This window comes from Strongylocentrotus purpuratus, unplaced genomic scaffold (genome assembly GCF_000002235.5).
Source record: "Strongylocentrotus purpuratus isolate Spur 01 unplaced genomic scaffold, Spur_5.0 spur5_scaffold_11, whole genome shotgun sequence".
NCBI classification, from domain to species: Eukaryota; Metazoa; Echinodermata; class Echinoidea; order Camarodonta; family Strongylocentrotidae; genus Strongylocentrotus; species Strongylocentrotus purpuratus.
This window is the reverse complement of record NW_022145596.1, coordinates 13,260,308-13,284,853: the sequence shown is the minus strand read 5'-3', so window position 1 is coordinate 13,284,853 and position 24,546 is coordinate 13,260,308. Positions and strand designations below refer to the sequence as shown.

At 40.2% G+C, this 24,546-nt stretch overlaps 1 protein-coding gene across 1 annotated transcript in view; it reads right to left on the bottom strand.

Moving 5' to 3' along the window:
* Nucleotides 1-381: 381 nt before the first annotated feature.
* Nucleotides 382-24,546, bottom strand: part of LOC580282 (protocadherin-23) — a 34,265-nt gene continuing 10,100 nt past the window's right edge. The window contains exons 3-20 of the mRNA XM_030981285.1: nucleotides 21,904-22,207; nucleotides 20,104-20,247; nucleotides 19,397-19,633; nucleotides 17,878-18,882; nucleotides 17,072-17,350; nucleotides 15,621-16,598; nucleotides 14,988-15,227; nucleotides 14,259-14,393; nucleotides 13,525-13,734; nucleotides 12,315-12,687; nucleotides 11,551-11,799; nucleotides 10,754-10,893; nucleotides 9,924-10,136; nucleotides 9,176-9,411; nucleotides 8,406-8,688; nucleotides 7,605-7,891; nucleotides 6,844-6,982; nucleotides 382-6,318 (exon numbers count right to left, since the gene is read on the bottom strand). Coding sequence (XP_030837145.1) covers nucleotides 3,611-6,318; nucleotides 6,844-6,982; nucleotides 7,605-7,891; nucleotides 8,406-8,688; nucleotides 9,176-9,411; nucleotides 9,924-10,136; nucleotides 10,754-10,893; nucleotides 11,551-11,799; nucleotides 12,315-12,687; nucleotides 13,525-13,734; nucleotides 14,259-14,393; nucleotides 14,988-15,227; nucleotides 15,621-16,598; nucleotides 17,072-17,350; nucleotides 17,878-18,882; nucleotides 19,397-19,633; nucleotides 20,104-20,247; nucleotides 21,904-22,207 — 8,160 coding nt within the window. The 3' untranslated portion in view covers nucleotides 382-3,610. The remainder of the gene's footprint in view (nucleotides 6,319-6,843; nucleotides 6,983-7,604; nucleotides 7,892-8,405; nucleotides 8,689-9,175; nucleotides 9,412-9,923; nucleotides 10,137-10,753; nucleotides 10,894-11,550; nucleotides 11,800-12,314; nucleotides 12,688-13,524; nucleotides 13,735-14,258; nucleotides 14,394-14,987; nucleotides 15,228-15,620; nucleotides 16,599-17,071; nucleotides 17,351-17,877; nucleotides 18,883-19,396; nucleotides 19,634-20,103; nucleotides 20,248-21,903; nucleotides 22,208-24,546) is intronic.

Sequence of the window (24,546 nt, the reverse complement as noted above, 5' to 3'; positions counted from 1 at the left end):
CCTTTCATATGCATCTACCCCTCCCTCTCTCTCTCCTTCCTACATCTCTTCTCCCCTCTCTCCTACCCCTCCCTCTCTCTCTCTCTCCTTCCTACATCTCTTCTCCCCTCTCTCTTTCTCTTTCCTCTGTTCTCTCTCTACTCCCTTCCCCTTCTCTCACTCTCTCTCTCCCTCTCCACCCTCTCTCTCTCTCTCCCTCTCCACCCTCTCTCTATCTTTTTTGTATTCTATCTGTAATCTGTCCACATTCAACTCATCACTGTTGATGCATCAATGTTTCAATCTTTGCCATAAAACCCACTGGTTCTTTTCTATTCCATTGTTACTTCCGTACAATATAGAAATACAGCAAATAACACAAAAAGTAAGAAACACGTTACATTATTTAATTGGTCATATATACGTATAAATTTCTTTATTTGGCTTCAGGAAAAGACAAATTCTCAATATTTACACCAATGTAATAATAATAATACATCTCATAGTAAATCATTTATGAATACGTTTTTCACATGAATACAATTTTAAAAGGAAAAATTGTCTTCCTTCTATGGATGAATACCATAAAAATGCAAATAAATATGTAAAGACTTTAAAACAATTAAACACAATGCTTTGGTAACATCAAAATATTTCTACAGATCAACATATATAACGACAATACCAACAGGATTGGTCCAGTTGACATGTTACAACTTACAAATTAACATGCCTCGTATTGCTACATATGAGCTTATTATTGTAATGCTCGTAATTATGCAGGTGCTTGCAAAAAGTGTTTAAGAGACATTTTGCTTCAAAACAAACTCCACCTCTCAACATATGCTTTTCAGCAAATCTTATTCCCCATCAATAAAAAGACAAAGGGCCCATTGGAATTAAACATTTGAATTTTTAATTAATTTCCACTACTAAAAAGTAAGTACAATGAGCAATGTCATATTTCCAATACATTTTTACAGGTGGTAAAAATCTTGGATTGTTACTGTTGTACAGATAGCAATACTGTTGTTAAGAACACAAAATCGACTGTTGAGAGCAAGAAAGGTCAAAGCATATGAGTTAGTGCCCTTCTGGTACAACAGACTAAATACTTAAAACAAAAGTCTCCATCTTGTAAATTTGTTCATGACAAAACCCACATCAATAAAGAAATGCAACTTGTCTCCATCCATTGGACAAATGTTCCCTAAATATTAAAGTATCCGACTGAAAAATTATTCCTTCGCGCAAGAAATGAAAAATTATTCCTTCGCGCAAGAAATGAATAAAAGAGCATCGCTAAAAGTATGCAGCAGCACAATACCAAGCATTATAGGAAGAAAAGGGAACTTGATTCCAGTACATGTACAAGTATAGGTGGTACATTATTGTGTTGGAAGACACATCATTACGACTGACATTTTCAAAGCTTGTATTAATACTGCATGAGATTCATGGATTGGTACATTACTGCAACAAAATAGATTATATTTTCTCAAGTTTATTGATAGAATTATTTAGAAGGAATAAAAAAAAAGAGAATGCTAAAAACCCTGTCACATCATGTGCAAAAATTTTACATTTTACATCTTTAAACATCTAATGCATTTGGACAAAAAGTGAATTGTTAGCGAAATGATAATACTAATAACCTTTATAACACCATATTCTGTATACCCTAGTAAGTACTTTTGAAATGTTTAAATTTTTGGCGTTTTCAGTAGCGAAATGATAATAATAATAATAATAACCTTAATAACACCATATTCTGTATACTTAAGTGAGTACTTTTGAAATGTCTGAATGTTTGGTGTTTTCAGTACCTTGGTGTTCAGATTGCATGTAAGTACGGTAGTTTAGAAGTACAGTGAATGAATACATTTTGAATATCTCACAAAATCTTTAGTACTTGTTTATTGATGAATAAATTGAATCATAAGATTTGCATGGCTACGGTGACTTTTAAATATCAAAGTAGAATATATTACCAATTTCATATACTGAATACACTTTATTGGAATCAATATAATCAGAGTGTGGGTGCGGATGGCATTTTGCACCACAAACATGTATAGGCTCCGGGCAATGGCCCCTTCAAATATTTCACTAATATTGAAGACTAACTCTCACATTCAAGTAATATCATCAGGGTAAAAGTAGATGGGATTCTTATAGCAGATTACCCTACTAGGTTTGGTTGATCCTTCTTTAAAGAATACAACTGACCAGTCATGATTTAGAGAAGACATGACTGCTGTTTTAAAAAAAACTATAACGGTTTGAAAATCCTGTTAAAAGTGAGATTTACATGAAAAATATTAATTATCATTTTTTCATTTACATATCAACTGCAAAAAATAACAGGAACTAGTACTGCAATTTACAAGATAAAATTGCATTATGACTTATCAGGGAGTATAATGTTTGTCTTAAAATATGTTGTCACGAATGTCTTCCATTAGATCGCACAACCGATACATTTCTCTCAATGGATGCAAGCAAGCAATTTCGGTGCAAACTCAGTAGTGATCACATAAAAAACAAACTCACATCATCAAGTTTTACTGAAAATCTTTTTTTCAGCATGTTAAAAATTTAGTGAAAGTGCAAACATTTACAATGAGATAGTTTATGCAGGACATGTGCCAATTGGAGTTTCTTTGAAAATTGTTCCAATTTGCAATTCAAATAAGTGCTGATATTCAACAAAAAATTCAGTAATTTCTATCACTTTAAACAAAAAAGTGCCAAGCACAATTGCAGTTGATAAAAATCTCAATTTTGTCAAAATTATCACATGTAATAACATTGATAAACAATGCCATAGTTATTTCAAATGAGATGTTTAAAAATTCATAGTATACAAAAACTAAATTAATTTGTATATTCAGTGCTGATACACAAATTCATTGTCTTTAGACAACAACGTTTAATTGATATTTACTTACAATACAAGTGCAACACAAGTTTTATGTAAAAACAATTCACATAGTTTCAATACTTCCCCAAACTGTACGAACTTGAAATGACTTGCTTGCATCCATTTGAGTAACTGGTATTCGAATACATTTATAAAACATGAGTACAAGGTTTCTTGACATTTACTGACGATATTGGAGTGAACATTTGGATTTGTGACACTATTAAGATCAACATCATTAAATAGGATGGAATATGGGGAAATATTATTTACAAGACCTAAAAGTGTGATGGAACATTTCATGCTCTAAAAAAAGTATGAAGAAACGATTCAACTGCAGCAGCTAGCGCTCAAGGCACATTTTATGCAAGGTAAAATTGGACAAGTTAGAACTGCTTTATGATACCTTTCACATTTTTAAAATTCTGAAAGTTATTTTTCAGACAGATATATGTAATTCACATTAGTTAAAGCCTTCTACCATCTAGTATATTAGCACCAACACATCCATCTAGCAGTCACTCACAACACCATGACAAAACCGATTTCAATACAATTACCGTACAATTAAAGTTTGTGAAAACACATCGGAATGGAAACACACAAAAAAAGAGAACAAACTATAGTCAAAATGTCCATCACATAATGCAACATATACAGAGTTGTCAATGCATAGGCTTTACGAGACAAATGGAATGTTCGAGGTACTTATATTTGGATCTCGTCGTCATTTGCCGTGGGGTGCGTGAAGACGATGCCCCCACCGTAGTGCATCCTTTGGGGAGTGGTGGTGCCTGATGTCACCCTACTGCTCTGGGAGCTGACGCCCGTTGACGTGACTAGTGGCGACAGGGAGGAGGAGCCTGGGGCAAGAGGTGAGAGTGATGGGGAGAGGTCGGGGGAGACCACGGCAGGTACAAACGCGCTCTCTTGAACGACAGGTGACCTTGGCAAGTGTTGGGAATGGTTTGACATTGAAGTATTGTTCATCACTCGCTGCGCTACGGGCTTGATAGGACCCTGCGGAGTGTTTGTTAGTAAAGGTGGTGGATAGTTCTTCACGTTGGCATGCAAGCTCTTTTTCTGCTGCAGCCTGGGATCTGTCATTTGCCTCTTCGCCACCGTGTCGTCCTTCAGCTTAGCGATTTCAGCGAAAACATGCGCTAAGGGTTGAAACTGTGGTCCCCAGTCTAATAAATAGTCCCAGTTGTAGCTACCGGATAGTTCTTCATCACTATTTACAATGGAGCTCAATGAGCCTGCCATGGAAGGATGGCCATCCTCTGTGAAACCGAACAACCTGGTTCCATCCATGATGGCATCGTCTTCCTCTGCCCCAACTTCATCTAACCTATGATAGATAAGATGTCCAATATCGAGACCACCTCCAGCTTCCCCACCCCCTTCCTCTCCAAACACATGCATGCTTTCCACACTGGTAGAGTTCAGGTAATTGAGGTGCTTCTCTCGCGGGGAGTTCACGTCCGAGACACTTCCATCCTCATGATCCTGGGCGATACCTGAATCGATCACTTTCTCTCTGATGTTGTTCTTTGGAGCTCCCGTCCCACCCTCATTGATGCGCCTAATCTCCTCATCCTCCATGGTTGTTGAGCCTCTCCCGCTGGAAGCAGAGTTGGATGGCTCAGAGATGTTGGTGTGGCCCATTCCACCCCCTGAACCTGGTATGCCGTAGAGCTGCCTGTGGGGGAAGTGACCTGAAGAGTTCATGCCATGGTTGACCATCCCTTGCGCTCCCATTTCAACAGGGTCAAAGGTCACATCGTAGGAACGTGGCGACATGGATCCAGCCACGCTACGTTTGTCAGCCTGGGCCTCCTTCTTTCGTCTCCTCCTGCGCTGTCTGCATACAAGGATAATCCCAATGACAACAAACAGAAGAATGATTAGTATTGCTACAACGACAATAGCTATAATCCAGACAGGGATGGAGGATGCAGCATTGACTACAGACACCGCCGCAGTTGTATCGTCTATTAAAGTACCTGGCTTACCGGTGCTGGCAATGATCTTAAGAGCAAAGTTACTCTGTGCACTTAGATCAATTTCTCGTCTGGATCTATGTGTGAATCGATCTTCCAACCCTCTCCTCTTTCTCGCACTGGAGTTCAACGGCTTAGCTACCTTGATGATCCCTGTGGTGGCCTCGATGTAGAAGAACTCATGGGTGAGACTGTAGATCACCACCCCATCTTCACCACCATCCGCATCCGTAGCAGTTACCTGGCCCACGTAATCACCAGCATCTGCTCCATCGCCGATCTCAAAATAGTATTCCTGGTCATTGAACATAGGAGGAAATTCATCCACACTGGTGATGTTGACCTCGGTCTGGATGGATATGCTTAGACCTCCTGTGTCTTGGGCTTGGACGACGAAGCGGTAGCTGTTGGCGGATTCATAGTCAAAGACCGCTGCAGTGAACACTTCTCCTGTAACAGGATCAATGGTGAAGTAATCATCGCCGTTTGAAGGGCCAAGACCTCTGATGGAGTAGGTGAGCTCTCCGTATTCCCCTGCATCATTATCAAGAGCTCCTGCGGTGAACACGTACGTCTCCACTGGCATGTTCTCCGGAACCAAAAAGTGATAGAACAGCTGCGGGAAGTACGGTGGAAACTCGTTGAAGTCTGTGATGGTGATTGTAACCAAGACCACAGATGCTAGCTGGTTTTCCATGCCTCGGTCACTGGCCTGGACGGTGAACTCCACCCTTTCAACTTCCTCCCGATCCAGCTCTCCCCTGACAGTCACCGCACCGCTTACAACATCAATAGCAAACAGATCACTGTAGGTACCCGATATGATGCTGTACTCTACCTCCCCATTGTATCCTATATCCCTATCTGTAGCATGCACTGTCAGAATGTATGTACTTGCTGTTGCATTCTCAGCTATTCTTCCTTCGTACTGGACATGGTCAAAAATAGGAGAGTGATCATTGATGTCCTCGACTTCTATCACAACTTCAGCCGTTGCGTTGTTCACTGGTTCTCCGTTATCGACGGCGCCAATGATCAACGTGTAGGTATCCGTCGCCTCCCTGTCGAGCCTTTCAAGGACAGTGATGCTGCCATCATTCGCATCGATCTTAAACTTCCCCTGATCATTGCCACTCTCTATGAAGTAATTGATCTTGCTGTTCTCGGGTGACAGATCCATGTCCTCCGCGACGACGGTGATGACATGATGGCCGAGGGATACGTTCTCAGACACGCTGGCGCTGTAGATGTCCTCCACAAACACTGGGGACTGGTTGTTGACGTCGGTGATCTCTATTCTGACGGTGACAAACTCTGAGAGGGCCGGTGCTCCGCTATCCGTGGCAGTGACGTACAGCTGGATGGTGGTCTCTACGTCATTGAACTCAATGACTTGATTGGTGAAGATGACACCTGCAAGAATAAGCAAAAGAAACAATTTCACATCAATGGTTGCCACTTCGTACCTAGAAATAATGAAATTATTGAAAACACTGTCATATTTGAAATCTAGTATTAGGTTGCCAAAAGAGAAAATGAAAGAACTGATCACTCAGACAAATATTATCCATGAGACGTACCCTGAGATTAGCATGAAACACACAAAGTTGGGAGCACCGATAACAGACCAAATAAATCTATGAATTATCACAGTGGCTATTCATCCAATGCATAGCTTGCCTATTGCAGAAAGTAAACATAACAGTACACCATTTACATTAGAGCACATTTTCTTGTAGGTGAATTAATTGTTGACTGTGAGGCTTTTTGTATTAAAATCAACAGCAATAGCAAAAGCAACGTAACAGTTGTGATGCCTGACAAATATAAAAATATAAGTTTAAATTCCATCTAGATTGCACGAAAAGAGATAGGATTTGATAGAAAGATAATATACAATGTCATATCAGACATAAATCAATCATGTTGATAACTTACCAGTAATCGGGTCGATGTAGAAAGATGGATGAGAGTCTACAAAGCTGTAGGTCAGCTCAGCATTGAGTCCAATGTCTTTGTCTGAAGCATTCACCGCTACGACAGCCACGTTAGGCTGAGTTAATTCAGGGAGAGTGACCTATTGCAGGATGAGCAGAAGATAAGAGATATACATACATTAGTTCACAACAGCAAAGTCATCGATTTTCCAAATCTTTGTATCGTCTTCATGTTTGTTTCACATAAGTGTACATCTATAGCCCCATTGGTGATATGAATGGATTAAACGATGCACATTTTGTGTAAAACATGTGAACAAAACCATCTTAACTCATACTAGATAATCTTTAAAAAAAGGAAATTAGTAAGTATACTTGCTGTTGAAAGTCTGAATTCAAATTATGATATAATAATATCTAATTTAATGCAATCCAATCCAATTAATTCCACAGAAGTCTGCTACACTTTACTTACTTTACACAACATGAATAAAAGCAAATGCTGTGTTACGAAAGTTCGGTTGTCATTGCACCCAATATAATCCACCAATTACTCTTTCAAACACTGATAGAATAAAACATTAGGAAATAACCATACTCTGAATAACTGCACAAGATCTGGGACCCCTTTCACAAAGCCTTTTTTCATTGACAAATGACAAATATCAGTGACAAATCTGCTGATAACCAATCAGAAGCAAGGATTTCAGTAGCTTATAACCACAACTGTCATTTGTCACTGATGACAAGATAGCTTCCTACCTGGTACGACTCCTGACGGAACACGGGCGCGTTGTCATTCTCGTCCGTGACAATGACCTCCAGGGTCATGGTGGTCGTGTACTCGGTGTCCGTAGCCTCCAGCTCCAGCGTGTATCCGTCCTGCGTCTCGCGGTCCAGACTGCGGGCCAGGGTGATGATCCCGCTGTACTGGTCGATGGCAAAGTACCCTCCAGGGTTGCCGGTCGATGTGAAGCTGTACTGGATGTTGGGGTTGGTGTCCGAATCTGTGGCTGTAACGGTGGTGACGGATAGTCCCACACCGAGGTCTGTTTAAAAAAGGAGAGAAATGAATTATCAAAAGTTGAGCTAGATTGAAGTTTAACGTAAGCATACTGAGATATAAATGGATCACACAGCCATGGTAACTTATAGTCCCATGCCTACAACTTTTTGACTTTGAGAGATTAAATGTTATATAACATTGTGGTTCAGTATCAGGTTCCTTGTAACCTGTAATACAAATAGATCATAGAAATCTACATAGTTTATGAAAGCTCTATCTACGATATCAGAATTTCAGTACATTTACCCTCTAAAAGTTAAAAAACTACATAGATGTTTTAGCATATTTGATCCATCCTTTCCTGATGTAACAACTGCTGAGAACCAAAAGGGCAATAATTCCTCTTGACACAGAATTAAGGTCTTTCTGACTCTCAGAAAACAAGTCAGAAGAGAAGTCAGATGTCAGATAGAATATCCCAATATAACTTCTTCGAAAAATTATAACCTTTGAGAAGTAAAAAAAAAAAAAGATGGAAATTCCTGTTTTCTACCCACCTTCACTAACACTGACAGGATCCATCTGCACGAAGACGGGTTGGTTGTCGTTGACGTCCACAATGCCGATCCTCATGGTGGCCGTACCGGTCAGCTGGGGTGACCCTCCGTCCCTGGCGACGACGGTCAGCACGTATGAATCTTCAATCTCATAGTCCAAGCTCTTGGCAGTGGTCACTATACCGGTCACGTGGTCAATGGCAAAGGCATTGTCGGTGTTGCCGCTGGTGACCTCGTAGTAGATAGCTCCGTTGGTGCCTTCGTCAGCATCGGTTGCAGATACCTGTGGAGGATTGAGAATAGTTCAAAGGTTAAGAAATGTGTAAATTGGCAATCTAATGGAATGGGTTCCAATGTTAAAAAATGCATAATGTTTATCAATGCCATGGATTTATTAAAATGAGCCTTGTTTTTGTAAACTTCTATGGTATATGGATATGATGATAACCAATTTTTTGAGATTGAGACCACAATTTTCGACAGGCTTATATGTATCACGATGATTAAAATAAATCTGTCCAGCTAAACAAATCATTTGGACATGAAAATGCAGTATTATACATGTTGATGATTCTGTTAAAAGGACCACATTTCAAGGTAACAAATACCCACAGGGACACACGTTTACTCACTTATGGACCTTATATATTCTGGCTCAACCAACATTGGTACAACTCTCAGCTTCTGCAACTGCTCAACCAGATCAACCACATCCATCGTAAAACAGCAGACTGAAACGTTAATTGTTTTCAAGTGTAAATACAACCTACCTGAGTAACATAGATATCCGAATTGGGCACCTCCCACACCCTGCTCTGATAACGATCCTGGACAAACTGCGGGGCGTTGTCGTTGGCGTCCGTCAGCTCCACCTGGACGGTGGCGTAGCCGTACATGGGGCTGGAGTTCTCGGGGGTCCGCATTGCTTCCGCTACCAACCTGATGTTGGGTTGGGTCTCGTAGTCTAGCTTGGTGGTGTCGGCTACCACCAGGATTGCACTTCCACCTGCAAGATGAATTAAAGATTGGGGTTATATGAAGTGATGGCTGTGATATCTGTAGTAATGTAATCTAAATTGAAGATGATTGAAAATCAATTCTCACAGATTCAAATGACATTCGCACTAAATATTCAAGACAACAAATGACTATAGATGGGTGCTAGTAGGTGAGTAATCAGCACAGATATATAACAAAGGTTATGCTACTGGTGTTGACCATGCCGCAGCCATTACACGATGATGATGATGATGATGATGATGATGATGAGGAAGATGTTTAAAGCCTATATGCACTAGTTTGGCCAGGAGGGATTAGACCTCCATGCGTGGTCACTGGCAGGTGTTTATCTCATCAAATCAGCTCTCAATTAACATAAGAAGAAGGGAACCATGGGGGATCGACGAGTACCACTTAGGCATTGTTGGCTATATAGAGGGCGCAAGTAGCTGCAAGAAGTGCAGTCCTGCTTTAAGAGAAATTTGCTAAATTAACATTCTGAATCAAACATAACCATACCTGCTTGTACTTGGATCCCGAAAGCTCCGTTCTCGTTCCCGCTGACCAGACTGTACACGATGTCATTGGAGCTCGATCCGTCGGGCAGGAAGGCTGAAAGCGAAAGGACCACGTCCCCATTGTCCGCTGCCTCCGATGGCTGCACCAAGTAAGTTTGCTGGCCAAACTGGAGGCCACCGGATCCCGATGTTCCTACCCACACCTCAACGATACCTGAGATAACAAGCAAGAATACATTCATTCAAGAGGTTCTTCAAGAGTAAAGTCATGTGATGCAACCTTTTGTACTTTCCTTCCATATGGGTAATAAACAAATTCTTATTTTCTTTACAGTGGTATCAATCACAAATTTGTCCACAGCGAACGGCCAAAAAAGGGTCATTTTTCTCTTTCAATAATTAAGAATAGACCTAGAATGTTTTTGCAAGTAAAGGGATACCTTAATAGTAATACATTTCAGACATTAACCTCATATAAAAATCATACCTACTCAAATCCAATTAGATAATTTTGAATTAGATAAAAATGGGTGAAGAAAAGTACAATTAATGCATACATGTACAAAAAATTGTGTAGTGTTATATATTCAAATAGTTTTGACAACCTAATCCACCATGCCCCCAGAACTACCTTTTATAAGTGACCTCTTTTCCTCTTCTTGTTAATTATAACAATATGATGTTTCATGTATTATTCTATATTATATTGTATAAGCTATTGCCATTCATTTCAATTTATAGTTGTACCAAAGTAAACAAATAGAACTGAATTTAATAAAAATATTATCTATCGTAATCATGCCATTTTGCATGAGGGAAACAATGTCCTACCATTGCTGCTCAACGATGGTGACCCGAGGTCAAAGGCCATGACCTCCAGATGATAAAATAGCGTGCCAGGGTTGAGGGACTTTGTTGTGATAACGCCAGTGACGGTGTCAATAGCAAAGGACGAGGACTGCTGGGTGAATCTGCACAATGATGGAGAAAATTACAAAATTACGATTATATTTTATGCGTCTCTTGCTGGTATTATGTCATCAGTATCATGATAAGCAGAACAGAAGACAAATCCTAACATAATTGTGTTACATAATGTGCAGGCATGAATAAAATGAGATAATAGTCATCATAAACAAGATCACCACCACCAACACCTTCAGCACCACAACCATAACCATCACCACTACCACTATAGTCATCACCACCACGACCACCATAGTCATTTCCACCAATACCATCACCACCACCATTATCATCATCATCATCATCACGACCATAATCATCATCTTCATCACATCAATACTACTGACATATGCCCTTTATTTAATTCATTCATCTTCAAAATTTGGCAAAGAGAACAAACAACGAGTGACCGGTTTTACCATTTCACTTTAAAGGCCCACTGCACTACTTGTAGCTACTTGCGCCCTCTATATAACAAACAATGCCTAATCGGTGACCATTGGTCCCCCATGATCCTCTTTTTCTTATGTTAACTGAGAGCTGAGTTGATGAGATAACCACCTGTCCAGTGACCTTGCAGGGCGGTCTAATCCCTCCTGTAAACTATGGCAGATAAGCTTTAAAAAGAATAAAAATATACAACAAACAGAGGTTCCCCTTACCTGTAGTTAACTTCTCCATTAACCCCTGAATCCTTGTCATCTGCCTCGACGTTAGCAACAAAGGTGTTGGAGGAGGCGTCCTGGGTAACGTTAGCTCTGATAGGGATCGTCTTGAACACTGGCGCGTTGTCATTCACGTCACTGATGTCGATGATCACCTGGACTCGCTCGCTGCGAGGACCGAAGACGCCACTGTCGGTGGCCGTCACTTGGAACGTGTAGCGGGTCTCCTTCTCGTAGTCAAATTTACTGGATGGGGAAAATGGTGAAGGGGGAGTTTTAGACCATGATTGACAAAAGATGATATTGATTAGATTCATAATTAGAGTCTGGTGCTGATAAAATTCAATAAACACGGTTTGATTCCTGTTCATACGAATAGCTTAGTCTCATCTGTGTAATCTCTTGCTGCACATGTGGTCGACTTTTCATGAAGAGTAAATAAATTTCTTTCTTCACCAAATTGCTTTGTGTAAAGGTTCCATTTATGCAGCAATAAATGAGAAACAATGTTCAGGTGTATGAAAAACAATATCCTTATATGTAGATGGTTGCTAAAACAGGATTGGCTGTACAAGTTGTCTGACAGACATACTTACATTAAACAGGGAATGGCAAATAAATCAAATTAAAATAAATTAGATTGGTATAAAAAAAGATGTCTTCAGAACTCTGCATGACTTAATCAGAATATCAAATCAAAGACACAATTATCACAAAATACAAGATTGTGGACATGGATTCATTTAAATAAGTACACTCACCCAGTAGTCGTGATCTCGCCATGCTCTGGATCAATGCTAAACAACCCAATGGTGGTATTATCAAGGGTATAGTACACATCTCCATTCAACCCTTCATCATCATCAGTAGCAACCACCGTCAGAATGGTGGCGTTGATGGCGGTGCTCTCCGGGATGCTCTTATAGTACGACATGGATCCAAACACGGGGTCGTTGTCGTTGAGGTCGGTCACCGTCACACGGATGGTTGTGGTCCCGCTTCTGGGCGAGGTGCCCTGGTCGGTTGCAGTGATGGTCAGCGTGTACGTGGCCTCGTCCTCCCTGTCAAGCGCCCCCACAGTGAAGATTGCACCGGTAGATTGATTGATAGAGAAGGCGTTCTTTGGATCACCACCTGAAAGGAAACAATTTTATATATTTTGTATTTGTATGAAACATTATCAATAATGTTTTAATTCTGTTTAGTCAGATTAAGTTTATGCTGTTAAAATACGAAATAACCTTTCACTTTTAAGTGCTTTCCCAACAGAAACAGTATAGATGTACATCTTATCTTAAGATTCATCAAATATATGATGCTACTAAAAAAATACTAAAAGGATATATTGTTTTGATGTATGGTAAACTTCATGAAGAATTGTTGTATTTCTTGAATCTGGTAATTCAATTAAAAAGTCAATAGCATTTCTTTAACTTGATTGTTATATTAAAGGTAAAAACTAGTTATGGTCATGCGATTGCATTGTGAAAGAAACGTTGTGGAATCAATCAGAAAAGGTTGATCATCTAGCATATAAGTATTGGTGTGTACTGCAAGGTTCTTGAATCATCAAAATGATAAGTAATTTGGCCCAGTCTTCGTAAAGTTACAAGCACTGTACACAGAGAGATGTATATGGGACTACGCACACGTGCACGACACGTGAGTTAATCTCTCGCACACCGATAGAAAAACTAATTTACCAAATATATCAATTAGTAGGCGGTTTCCCGGCAAAATTGTTATCATCATGTACGAGTCAAAACATATTCTTTCACATGATTGGTAATAAGAGCTTCCATTTCATTTTTTGAACTTGGGGACGTTTCCAATACTGGTCTTTACCTTTAAACTAAAAAGTAGTTTAAATCATCACTAATATAATTCTTTGGTATTGGTAAATTTTACTCAACATGACCTTTTAGCAACTACAATTATGATTATTCATGAAATGCCATCAATCATGCTTACCTGTAATAGAGTAGATAAGATCTCCGTTTGGGCCCTCATCCGCATCCGTTGCTATTGCGTTATGGATGACACCGGGACTCTGGTTCTCGGGGAGGGTGATGTCAAAGGTCGGAGGGGCAAAGGTCGGGTTGTTGTCGTTGACGTCCATCACGTAGACGAGAACGGTGGCCATGTCGTAGCGGGCAGGGAAAGCACCATCCATAGCATAGACTATAGAGTGAAGACAAAACAAAAGACCAGATTCATTAGCTCGATGAAAACTTAGCAAGAGATGACTCCCGTCAGTGTATTTTTAGAGCACACATGATTCTAAAATTAACACATAACCAAAGGTTCAATAATAATTTGACTAATGACTGATAATAAATATCTCAAAGAAATGTCTTCTTTCTGCTGAATTTGAATTATTTAACTATATCATATATGTAATGAACCAATCTATGTGCTGAAAACTAATAATCATTGTTATCTTTAAATGAATATAGCACAGCATATATCCTTTTAGATGTGCTTAAACTGAAAACTGAAAGTTCATCATCAATTTATCTTTACCACCCTGAACAATAACAGTAAGTTCTTTTAAATGTCCTTGTAGTTAAGAGTTTACAGAGTTTAACGAACCATAATTTTGACATATGTGGTCAAAATGCAATGTCCATCTCATATTTTCTGAGATATCTGCAACATTCTGGTTGTTAAGTCTATCTTTGATAGAAATAGTATGATCTCTTTACCTGTAACTACATACGAATCCCTTTGCTCTCTATCTAGGATGGCTTTGGTTCTAATCTCTCCCGTTGTAGCGTTGATCCGGAACATCCCTCTGGCTATCTCCTCTGGAAGCTCATAGGTTATCCTGCCGTTGACACCTGTCAAAGAAACACATTACAGATCTTATTAGTATAAAGTTCAATAAAAAATTATATGAATAACTACAAGGTAAAAAAAAATACATAGATACATAGATAGTACTAGTTTTCATAATCCTAGAGAAAGAGATTGATAACAGCTGTCCATTAACAAGCATGGAGCTCATCAAAAACAAATCTTAGCACAAATATGCAACAAAATGGCTGAATTTGTTCAGTCTCTTTCAAACTCTTTCTTTGATAAACCCAGTAATATTACCTATGAACCAATAGTTTGTAAACATAGACATCACTTTTCTCAGACATCATCGCTTACAGTACAAAGTGACTAAAAAGTAAACTTGATTTAAATTGGTAATTGATTTTACATATGTTTGATCTAAATAATTGCAACAAACTGTAAATTACGTGCACTTGGGTCCTAAAGAATAAGCAAAATTCATGCCAACTCAATTGCAAACACTAGTGTATGTGACAAGTTACACTGACAGAGCATATATCTTAAGCTAATGAAAACAGAATTCTCTCAGTCCCCTTGGTTCAATACACAGGACTACCCAGTTGTGGTAGGCAATGGGCTAACTGACTACCTACCTGAATCACCGTCAATAGCAACCACCATTCCGACATACGTCCCAGGTGCCTGGCTCTCCGAGACGTTCATCACGTAGATGGACTGCTCAAAGCGCGGCGGCTGGTCATTGACATCAATCACCCTGATGGTGAGAGTCTGGGTGGCCATGCGCTGGACGGTGCCATGGTCAGTGGCCAGGATGACCAGCTCATAGTCTCGTTTGTGCTCGTGGTCAAGAGAGTGGGCAATGGTCAGCAAACCTGAAAGTTCAAAAGACAGATTTTTATTAAATACGTTTATCAAACACCATGGAACACAAGCAAAACACGATAGAGTCATCGCTTTAAAAGAAATCTGAAATATTCTCTAAGGCTGTTAATAGTATCAGCAAAAATAATTAAATAAACTTATGGATAAAACTGGATGAGTGAAAACAAGAGTAATGAGCATGACACCAAACATGTTTAACATTTTGTGTTGGTCTCAAACTGATCTCCTTTTTTGATAATCGATATGACTAACATAATTGGAGAATATGAAGTGTACATTAAAAAAATATTTTCTGGCAATAAGAATTTAGGTTAATGATACTTTTACAGTGACAGTATTGATTACAAAGATGTATTGCTCATGCAATATCTAAATAAACTTACCAGTAACTGCATCCAGGCTGAACTTGCCATCCTCGTTTCCAGAGGTTATCGTGTAACCAACTCTGCCATTCTCCCCGCTGTCTTCATCCGTCGCTATGATGTGAATCACATTGAACCCGACAGGCTCATCCTCCATCACATCGGTTGAACTCCTGGACACAAACACAGGATTGTTGTCGTTGCTGTCGTAGATCCGGACCTCCACCGTGCTGGTCGCCGCCCTCCGTGCGCTGACGTTGATGGCCTGGTCCTGCGCCTGTATGACGAGGAGGAAAACATGGTTGATTTCATGGTCCACGTTCTGGATGGTGCGAAGGGTGCCCGTGTACTCATCGACTGCGAAGAAGTCTTGCTCTGTGAGGATGGTGTAGCGGATGAGGCCGTTGGCGCCAGAGTCTGCATCTGTTGCAGAGACTGTCCAGAGGACGTGGTTGATGCCGACATTCTCCTGCAGGGTCAGGTAGATCAGGTCCTGATCGAAATCAGGCGTGTTGTCGTTCTGGTCGAGGATGTTGATGGTGACGCTGATCGAGGTGGAGTGCGTCTGAGGAACATTGTTATCCTGGGCGATGATCGTCAAGGTATAGTGAGCTGCCATCTCATAATCCACGACTCTCACGTTGTAGACTTCACCGGAGCTGTGGTTCACATCCCACACGTCAAAGTCGTTGCCCTCCGTGATGTAGTAATAAATCTTGCCGTTGTCACCTACGTCCATGTCCGAGGCTGATACAACCCCGACTACTGTAGGCGGCTGGATGTTCTCATCAGCTGTGAAAATGTACGCAGACATGGCAGCAATAGGCACGTTGTCATTGAGGTCTAGGATGCGAACCCTGACACTTGCGGTTGCTTGCATGGGTGGATTACCGCCGTCCTGTGCTAGGACAGTCAAAGTGTAGTAGCTTTCGTCCTCTCTGTCAATTGCTGCAGCAGTGCTGATAACACCGGAGGAGTCAATTATAAACTTGGGAGAACCTGTGAACAATAACAACCAAGGTTTTATTATTCAACATAAGCAAATCAACAAGTAAGCTGACATCATGAGCTGGGTGCAGCATATATAACCCAAACTTTAGAATAGAAATATCAAAGTCTGATGGTACCCATGACTAAAAGATATGATATTGACAAAGAAGGAGACATTTTCATTTTTTATTATCATGTTATTGTTATACATTGTTAGTTAAGTAATTCATCCAAATTAAGCGCAATGTTCATTTCACGTTTCTTGTTGATCCTTATTACACATTTAGTTTAACCATACTTTTCATTTCATTTGTTTTGTAAAGCCCTAAGAAACTGTATTTGTATACCAGCGCTATATAAATCTCAAATATCATTATTATTATTATTATCTCCTAATTTCTAAAATCCAAAATGTCCTTCACAAGGAAAGGAATGATCCTTTCCATGTGAAGTGGAGAACATAGGCAAAGTAGACCACTTACTGTCAATCAGCGAGTAGGAGATATTTCCAAGCACTCCACTGTCTGTGTCTGTAGCGATGATCCATGCCACAAACTCCCCAGCAGGTTGCTCCTCCCTCACCGACGCTTGGTAGGTACGATCTTGGGAGAATACAGGAGCGTTGTCGTTGAGGTCGTTGACATTGATGTAGACGGTAGCTGAGGAGCTCAGGGCAGGGTTTCCCCCGTCAACGGCCCTGATGATCAGTCTGTAGCTATAGGCAGCCTCTCGGTCAAGAGGGTGGGTTGTTCTTATGACACCTGGTGGAAAATTGACAAAGAAGGAGCATTACCGGTAGATGGTTATCGTAATATTGTGCTTATTCAGATTTGTGAGATCTGGCGCAAGTGCAACATTTAAGCCATCATGCACATGCCCAATCACGAAATCAGAAAAGAAATAGAGATGGAATAATCAACACAATTTAAACCCTCAACAGTCAGGAGTTGTTCACATTATCAGCCAAATTTTGTGTAGCTTTGTTAAAATACATTTATCTGAATACAATCAAATCCCACTTTGTTAAATCCAATTTTACTTTCAAAAGAATATTGAAATATATCAAGCATATTTTAGAGCATTTAAATCACAAAAATAGACCAATAACAAAGAAAAATAGATCAAACCATTCATTCCAACTTTGAAATTGCCTTTTGTTTCCATAATTTTGTTTTAAAACAGTTTAAATTATAACACAATTCATGTCTATTCATCCATTCATAAGTATTGGAATAAAGTGTTTCATTTTGATCAATGTCAACTAGTCTGTATCAAGTGAAGCAAGTACCTTCTTCATCAATGGTAAAATCCCCTGAAGGAGAGAGAGTGTAGGTGACCTGTCCATTGGGACCCAGGTCTGGATCTACAGCCTCCACTCGGTCCACTTCAGTGCCTGCCGGTAGGTTCTCATTGATGTGGAAGTGATAGCTCTTCTTCGTAAAGTGTGGAGCGTTGTCGTTGGCATCCACCACGGTAACCTGTACAGTGGCCGAGGAGTTCTGCGGAGGGCTACCACTGTCGGAAGCCATGATGGTCAAGGTGAAGGTGGACTTGAGCTCCCGATCCAGCACCTGCCGCGTGTACAGCCATCCCTCGCGAGGAAAGACAGCGAAGTAGGGCGAGTCGTTGTTTGGAGTGAGGGTATAGGTGATGAGGGCGTTTGCGCCGCGGTCATTGTCAGTTGCTTCGACCTGAACGACAGGGGTGCTGATTGGTAGGTTTTCAAGAATAGATACCGGGTAGAAACCCATGGTGAAGACGGGACCATTATCGTTCACATCGAGGATGATGACGGTGAGGGTCAGGCTACCTTCGAGCGATGGCTCACCAGCGTCATATGCCTGGATGTCCACCTCAAAGCTTAGCTGATCGTTGTAGCTCACCTCCTTATTTAAGATGATCTCACCAGTTGCCTCAACTATCCTGAACGTGTTCCCTGGATTCGACGTCAGACGATACCTCACCAATCCGTTATCACCACTGTCCAGATCCATTGCTGTAGCGACATAGATAGAACTTCCGATTCCCGTGCTCTCTGGAATGCTTGTACGCGCAGTCTGCGCCATGAACTGTGGGACGTTGTCGTTGACATCAATGACGGTGATGTTCACCTGGACATCGTCGTAGGTAGGAGGCATTCCACTGGCTGCCTGGATGGTGATGAGGACAAAAGCTTGCTGCTCATGATCAGGCCCAGAACCTCTTGTAAATATCTCCCCACTGGTAGTGTTGATCCGGAAGAAGTCATTAGGATCACCAGATGTCAGCGTGTAGGTTATTGGAAAGGTGATACCTGCATCACGGGAAGAAAAAAAAATGAAAACACTTATTTTTAACTGCACGCCATCACTCGCTGCAAGACCATTATTTTCTATGTAGACTAGAAGCATTATAGAAGATTTCTTTCAACAATCTTTGTTAAAACTACCACTTCAGGAAAACAATGTACTACAAGGCTTTTCTATTTTCAGGAATTGCCATCACAAGCTACTTGCTTTATTAAGCCTTCTCCTATACATCATTAAGCCATGCTTTTGAACTCTACTCATAATAATCTGTAAACATTTTTTTTAAATAAATAGTCTTAAGTGTGAAAATAAATGCAATTGGATTTCAATGGCACATATAAACTAATCAATGTTTGAGACAAGGGGGCGTTTCACAAAACTTGTCATCAGCGACAAGAGACAGTTTTTGTTATACGCTACTGAAATCCTTGCTTCTGGTTGGTTATCAGCAGATTTGTCACTGCTTTTTGTCATTTGTCATTGAAAAAAGAACTTTGTGAAACGGGGCCAAGGACTTACCTGGATCAATATGCCCTGCTTTGACTGCACCGACAAGGTCCTGAGCCGCGTTCTCCTGAACGGAAAATGCATAGGACGAGGATTCAAACTCCGGGGGCGACGTGTCTGGCCCGGCCACCGTGATGGTGACCTGGGCGTGGTTGGCGGAGGTACGACCGCCCCCGTCGGTAGCAATGACTTCCAGGGTGTAGACTGGATGCTGGACCCAGTCTAAGGAACCAACCAGGGTGATAAGACCTGGGGTGGGGAGGGTGGAAAGGAGGGGAAAGATTGGATTAGAAATTGGTTAAAAGTCATGTAGAGATAAAGCTATTTTTATTGTAGAAGAGAGAGAATGGGTAGTTGTATGTTTATGTTAGAAAGCCCTGATTTAGGGTAAATTCCCCCTAAATAATATATTCAGATCTTTACTGTGCTTCTAAGGACTTTTCTTTCCAATTCGTGAAAATAACAATTTGGACGTTAACAGGAGGTAAAAGAGGGCGGTTGAAAACTCAAATAATGCATTCCTACAGTTATATACATAACTTTTGACATAATCACTTGAGGCATCTATTATTATATTTTTAGAGCCTTCGATTGCGGATGATATACATGTGACATGCATGATGTAGTAGTGTTCTGAAACAAGGAGGCAGACAGAAAAAGTAAAGTATTGGGAGCCTGTTTATGAGATTTAACACATTTCATATTTACTGAATACTGACCTGTAGTTTGGTTGATAGCAAATGTCCCATCGTTGGTGCTGGAGTCGATGGTATAGGTCACACGGCCAAATTCTCTGGCATCCCTATCTTCAGCGACCACAAGCTTGACATCCGTACCGAGGGCAGCATCGTATTCAATGTGACCTGTGAGGAGAGAGAAATGATAATGAACATGTCATAATTAATAGGCCATTAATTGAGAATAACATTCAAAATCTTGCTGATTGTATATAAAGCACTTCTTGGTCAAGCTCCCACTTCTATCAAAGAACTGTTGAATTTCAAACTTAATCAACACAATCGCAACTTGCGCAGCTCCCGAGATACTTTGTTGCTGCAGATCCCATCTATCAAATCAAAATAACGCTAGGTGATCGAGCATTAGCTTGTGCAGCCCCAAAACTCTGGAATAACTTACCATTTGAATTTTGAAGTCAGGAAATTACCATCTGTGAATATCCTTAAATCAAAACTGAAAGCACATCTTTTCAATTAACTGTAAATTTAAGTATATCAGGAGCTCTTGTAGTGCAGTGGAATATATACTTGATGTTGGATAGTTTCTGCACTCTATAAATTCTATTATTCTTATTAGGCACTCTAATAAATATTACTTTACCAGAGTGCTGAACTGCTGATACAACAAATAATCCTTCAAATAAGCATTTTGGAGGAAAAAAGCATGAGAAGGATATAACAAATTTATTTTTGTCAAGAAGATATTCTGGAATTCACCATTTACCTGCTTTCAATTCACCCTTTCAAAAATTACAAGACAGTTTGGTTTTTACTAGTATAGCCATAAAGAAAACTTACATGGTTGTTATAACACTCGCTGTTCATGTTTTTCTAAACGAAGGTAAACAGTAATTTGCTAAACTGCTTTGGTATCCTATAAAGATGGTAATTTCAAGACATTACATTTCAGCTTTGGAGATTACTCACAACATAAGGGTGCAGAAATGAAAGTAAATCAGAACTGTGCAAATCACCCAACTGAAAAAAAAACACTTTCCTTTACAGAACGATTTCTTGGCAACATAAATTAAGGCTGTCCTGAAAGAACTTTGTTCAGGAACGACCCCTTTGGGGGCTGTTTGGGGTTCTTCTGGAGCGTAATGAAGGGGTAATAAATAAAACAAATCTAGTTATGTTTGATGCAACTGTTTTTCAGTTTCTGTTCTGGGGGTCATCTCCCTGACTCAAGAATGTATACTGCTTGGGTCATGGAACAAAAGAACCTCATTAAAACTTGAAATAAATGCCATAACTGATGCAGCAAAATAAAATGAGGTAAGTATAGCGCACTTCACATTCATTTGGGATAGTAACTTTGTATGCATAAGAGCTATTGTTGCCGGCAGCCATTTTGTTTTTGATCCAAATTTTGGTTAAAGTCAGGTGTCCACATCACGTCTAAGCTGGATTTAAATTGCCTGTTCGGAGCCAGAAGGACGTTAACTCATAGCATTATATACAGAGTTAATGCCCTTTTGGCTCTAAACTGATGAAATGATAAAAGCAGTAGGTCACAATTTTGAACCTTTTGACACATATTGATGTACCGGTAAGTCACATTTTCCGTAGCCTCAAGTTATCTCAGGCTTAGTATTATATAATAAATATGAATATGAATATGAATATATGTAACTCATTACAGGCTTGGTCAACTAATGGAACAAACGATGGATTGCCACAGTTGACCTTTGCAACACACACTCCAAACAATGTGGCAGTCTGGGTTTTGAGCAATAGCGAGAAAAGTCTTAAAGAGGATAATATAAATTGATAAAACTGTACCTCTGTAGTTGAGGGACGTAAAAACAGGAACATTATCATTGATGTCTTCTAGGATCACTCTGACGAATGCATGTGACATGAGCCCTCCTCCGTCCGTCGCCTTCACGGCAAAGTTGTACTCCTCCTGGCCGGCGTCCCTATCCAGTCTGCTGATGACGCACAGGTCGCCGGTGAGGGGGTTGATAGAGAACTGGGAAGGGGTCGGGACCAGGTCGGTGGAGGGCGAGTAGGTGACCTGTCCGGCGCTTCCTTCATCAGGATCAGTAGCGTTCACCTGGAGGTGATAAGATGATGGAAAGGAAAGGATTGGTTAGATCGGTTTGAAAGAACTATACAATAGAATTGGAATGATTATAAATAACTTACTTTTTCATTTCACAATAGAAAGTTGCTATATTTTCTCTATAGAAAGTATCAAATGCAATGTAAATCGAGAGAGTTAATCCAACATGGTCGTGAGAAATATCCCGTTATTATTTATTAGAGGTTTTATTATCTTATGACCATCAAAATAACTTTTCCTCCCCCGAGTTCTTTTCAAATGCTTCTACAAAAATTGGGGGCTACACAAATGTATCTGGAGGCCCACTGGGGCAACTTCATTAATTCCATGAATGTAACCATCCTAAATCCAGTTTATTTTTTGTGTTGCACATGAGTGAAACACAGCCATGGGGTTTGAGTTGGGTTGGTTGGGTGCCTCAGGATCAAAATACTTAACAAATTTACTTATTTGCTGCTACATCAAGGAATGCACCATCCAATAATTGTTGGCGGAGAAGAATACATTTCAGATGTACACAATTTGCATAATCCTTTTTCAAATTGCTGTTTAACATCACAAATATTGGTTTACACGATTGGAGAACTACAGTGAAGCGTTTCTTACAAGTACGGTAAACTCTTTCTTGAGTATGTTTGCTTGCTTTCTTTACATTCTTTCAATTGGAAACAAGACTGAATGAGGAAACAAGAAACCTCATCAGATCTACCAGGGTGCAGAAATAACAGATTTGTGCTGTTTTCATGTTATCATGTTAAATTTCAATGGAGTTTAAAACCGTGTAGCTTAGAATTGATTGGCAACAAGGTACCAAAAGAGTGCTCACAAGAAATGAACGTTATGTGTCACATTCCTCATAATGATGGGAAACCTTCAACAGTCACCTTAGAAAAATGGTCCAGGTAATCATACCCAATAGTCAATTTGCCCGAAAAAGGGAAAGTAGTCTTTTGACGACAACTGGTAGAAAGAAAAGTAGGGGGGGGGGGATTTTGCCCAATTCACAGGAAAAACATCTCCAGGATTTGTCCCAATTATTAGCTATGTTGTAGAACAAGATCGTGAGAATAATGGGTGCCTGAGATGGCTATGTAACACGAGATGGCAGTCAACTGTAATTCAGTCCTGCCGCCTGTGTTTGCGCTCTCTCTAGACTCTCCCCGCATCTGGCTATGGGGGTGAACAGGGAGAAGCACCTATGGGCGCTGCACAGACTCATTCAAGGATCCCATTCCATTCTTATCGTGTTTTATCCTTGAAAACTTTTAATGGATGACGGCCCGCTAACACCCTACAAAATTCACTCATGAGATATATGTATGAGTGTACACTGAATAATCATCCATTGAATCTATGTAACTGCTACTATTGAAAGCCCCATTCACGGATAACGAATTCTACAACACAAAGGAGTGTTATGTCATAGGGTAAATAGCCTTACACAAAAGGTGTTTTTATTCAACTGAAAGAGTTTATTGCATGTCTATGCCCATCCATGCAAGTCCATTAAAAAACAAAGAAGGGATGCGACATCAACTGTAGTGAGGAAGGGTGAAAAAGGAGACAATGATAAGCTCCATGAAATCCAAAATTTAGTATTGGAAGTTGGGAGAATTTAAAGACCGGCAGTTTGATAAGGTGTGGAGCAGTGATTTCGTATTGTGACTGGGTCAGGTATTTCTCCCTACTTCGGTAGGAATTTCTCTAAGCCTGCAGCAGGGGTGCAGAATAACAAGGGGCAAGTGGTGTGCCCTCAACTAGTCTGTAAAGGCGATCAAAAAACGCCTCTGGGAGTCAGGAACCCTCAATAGAACAGTTTGTCGCTTGCTTGTCTTCTAAACACAGCTAAATCAAAGGCCTGCCAAGACATTTCTGCACCACCACATTCCCTCTCACTTGCAGGTTTTCTCCCTAAACCGTTTCCTCTTTTGTGCGGAGATTGGATTATTTAAAGCATGCTGAAAATGTCTTGCTATGAGGCATTCAACAGGTAAAACATGCTCGGATATTTCCAGACAATAAAGAGACAACTTAGAAACAGAGGGAGGAAATGGCCTGAATTTGCAGATAGGATTAATCAATGTATTCCAAAGCCCACTAAAGATGGCAGTTTTTCAGTATTTGTGTTTTTGAAAGATTTGTTAAATCTGATTACAGTACTAGTCGACAATTTTAAGCCTGTCTAGGTCCGTTTCTCGAGAATTTATTTCAGTAATTACAAAACATACTCAGGAAGAAGACTGGCAGACACTTTTCAACTTCTAAGAAGCAAAGGTGCTATAAATCATGTCTAACTATTTATTAACAATGTTAATGATGACACTAAAGATATTTGGGGCTATGGTGAGTAGCCTCCACAG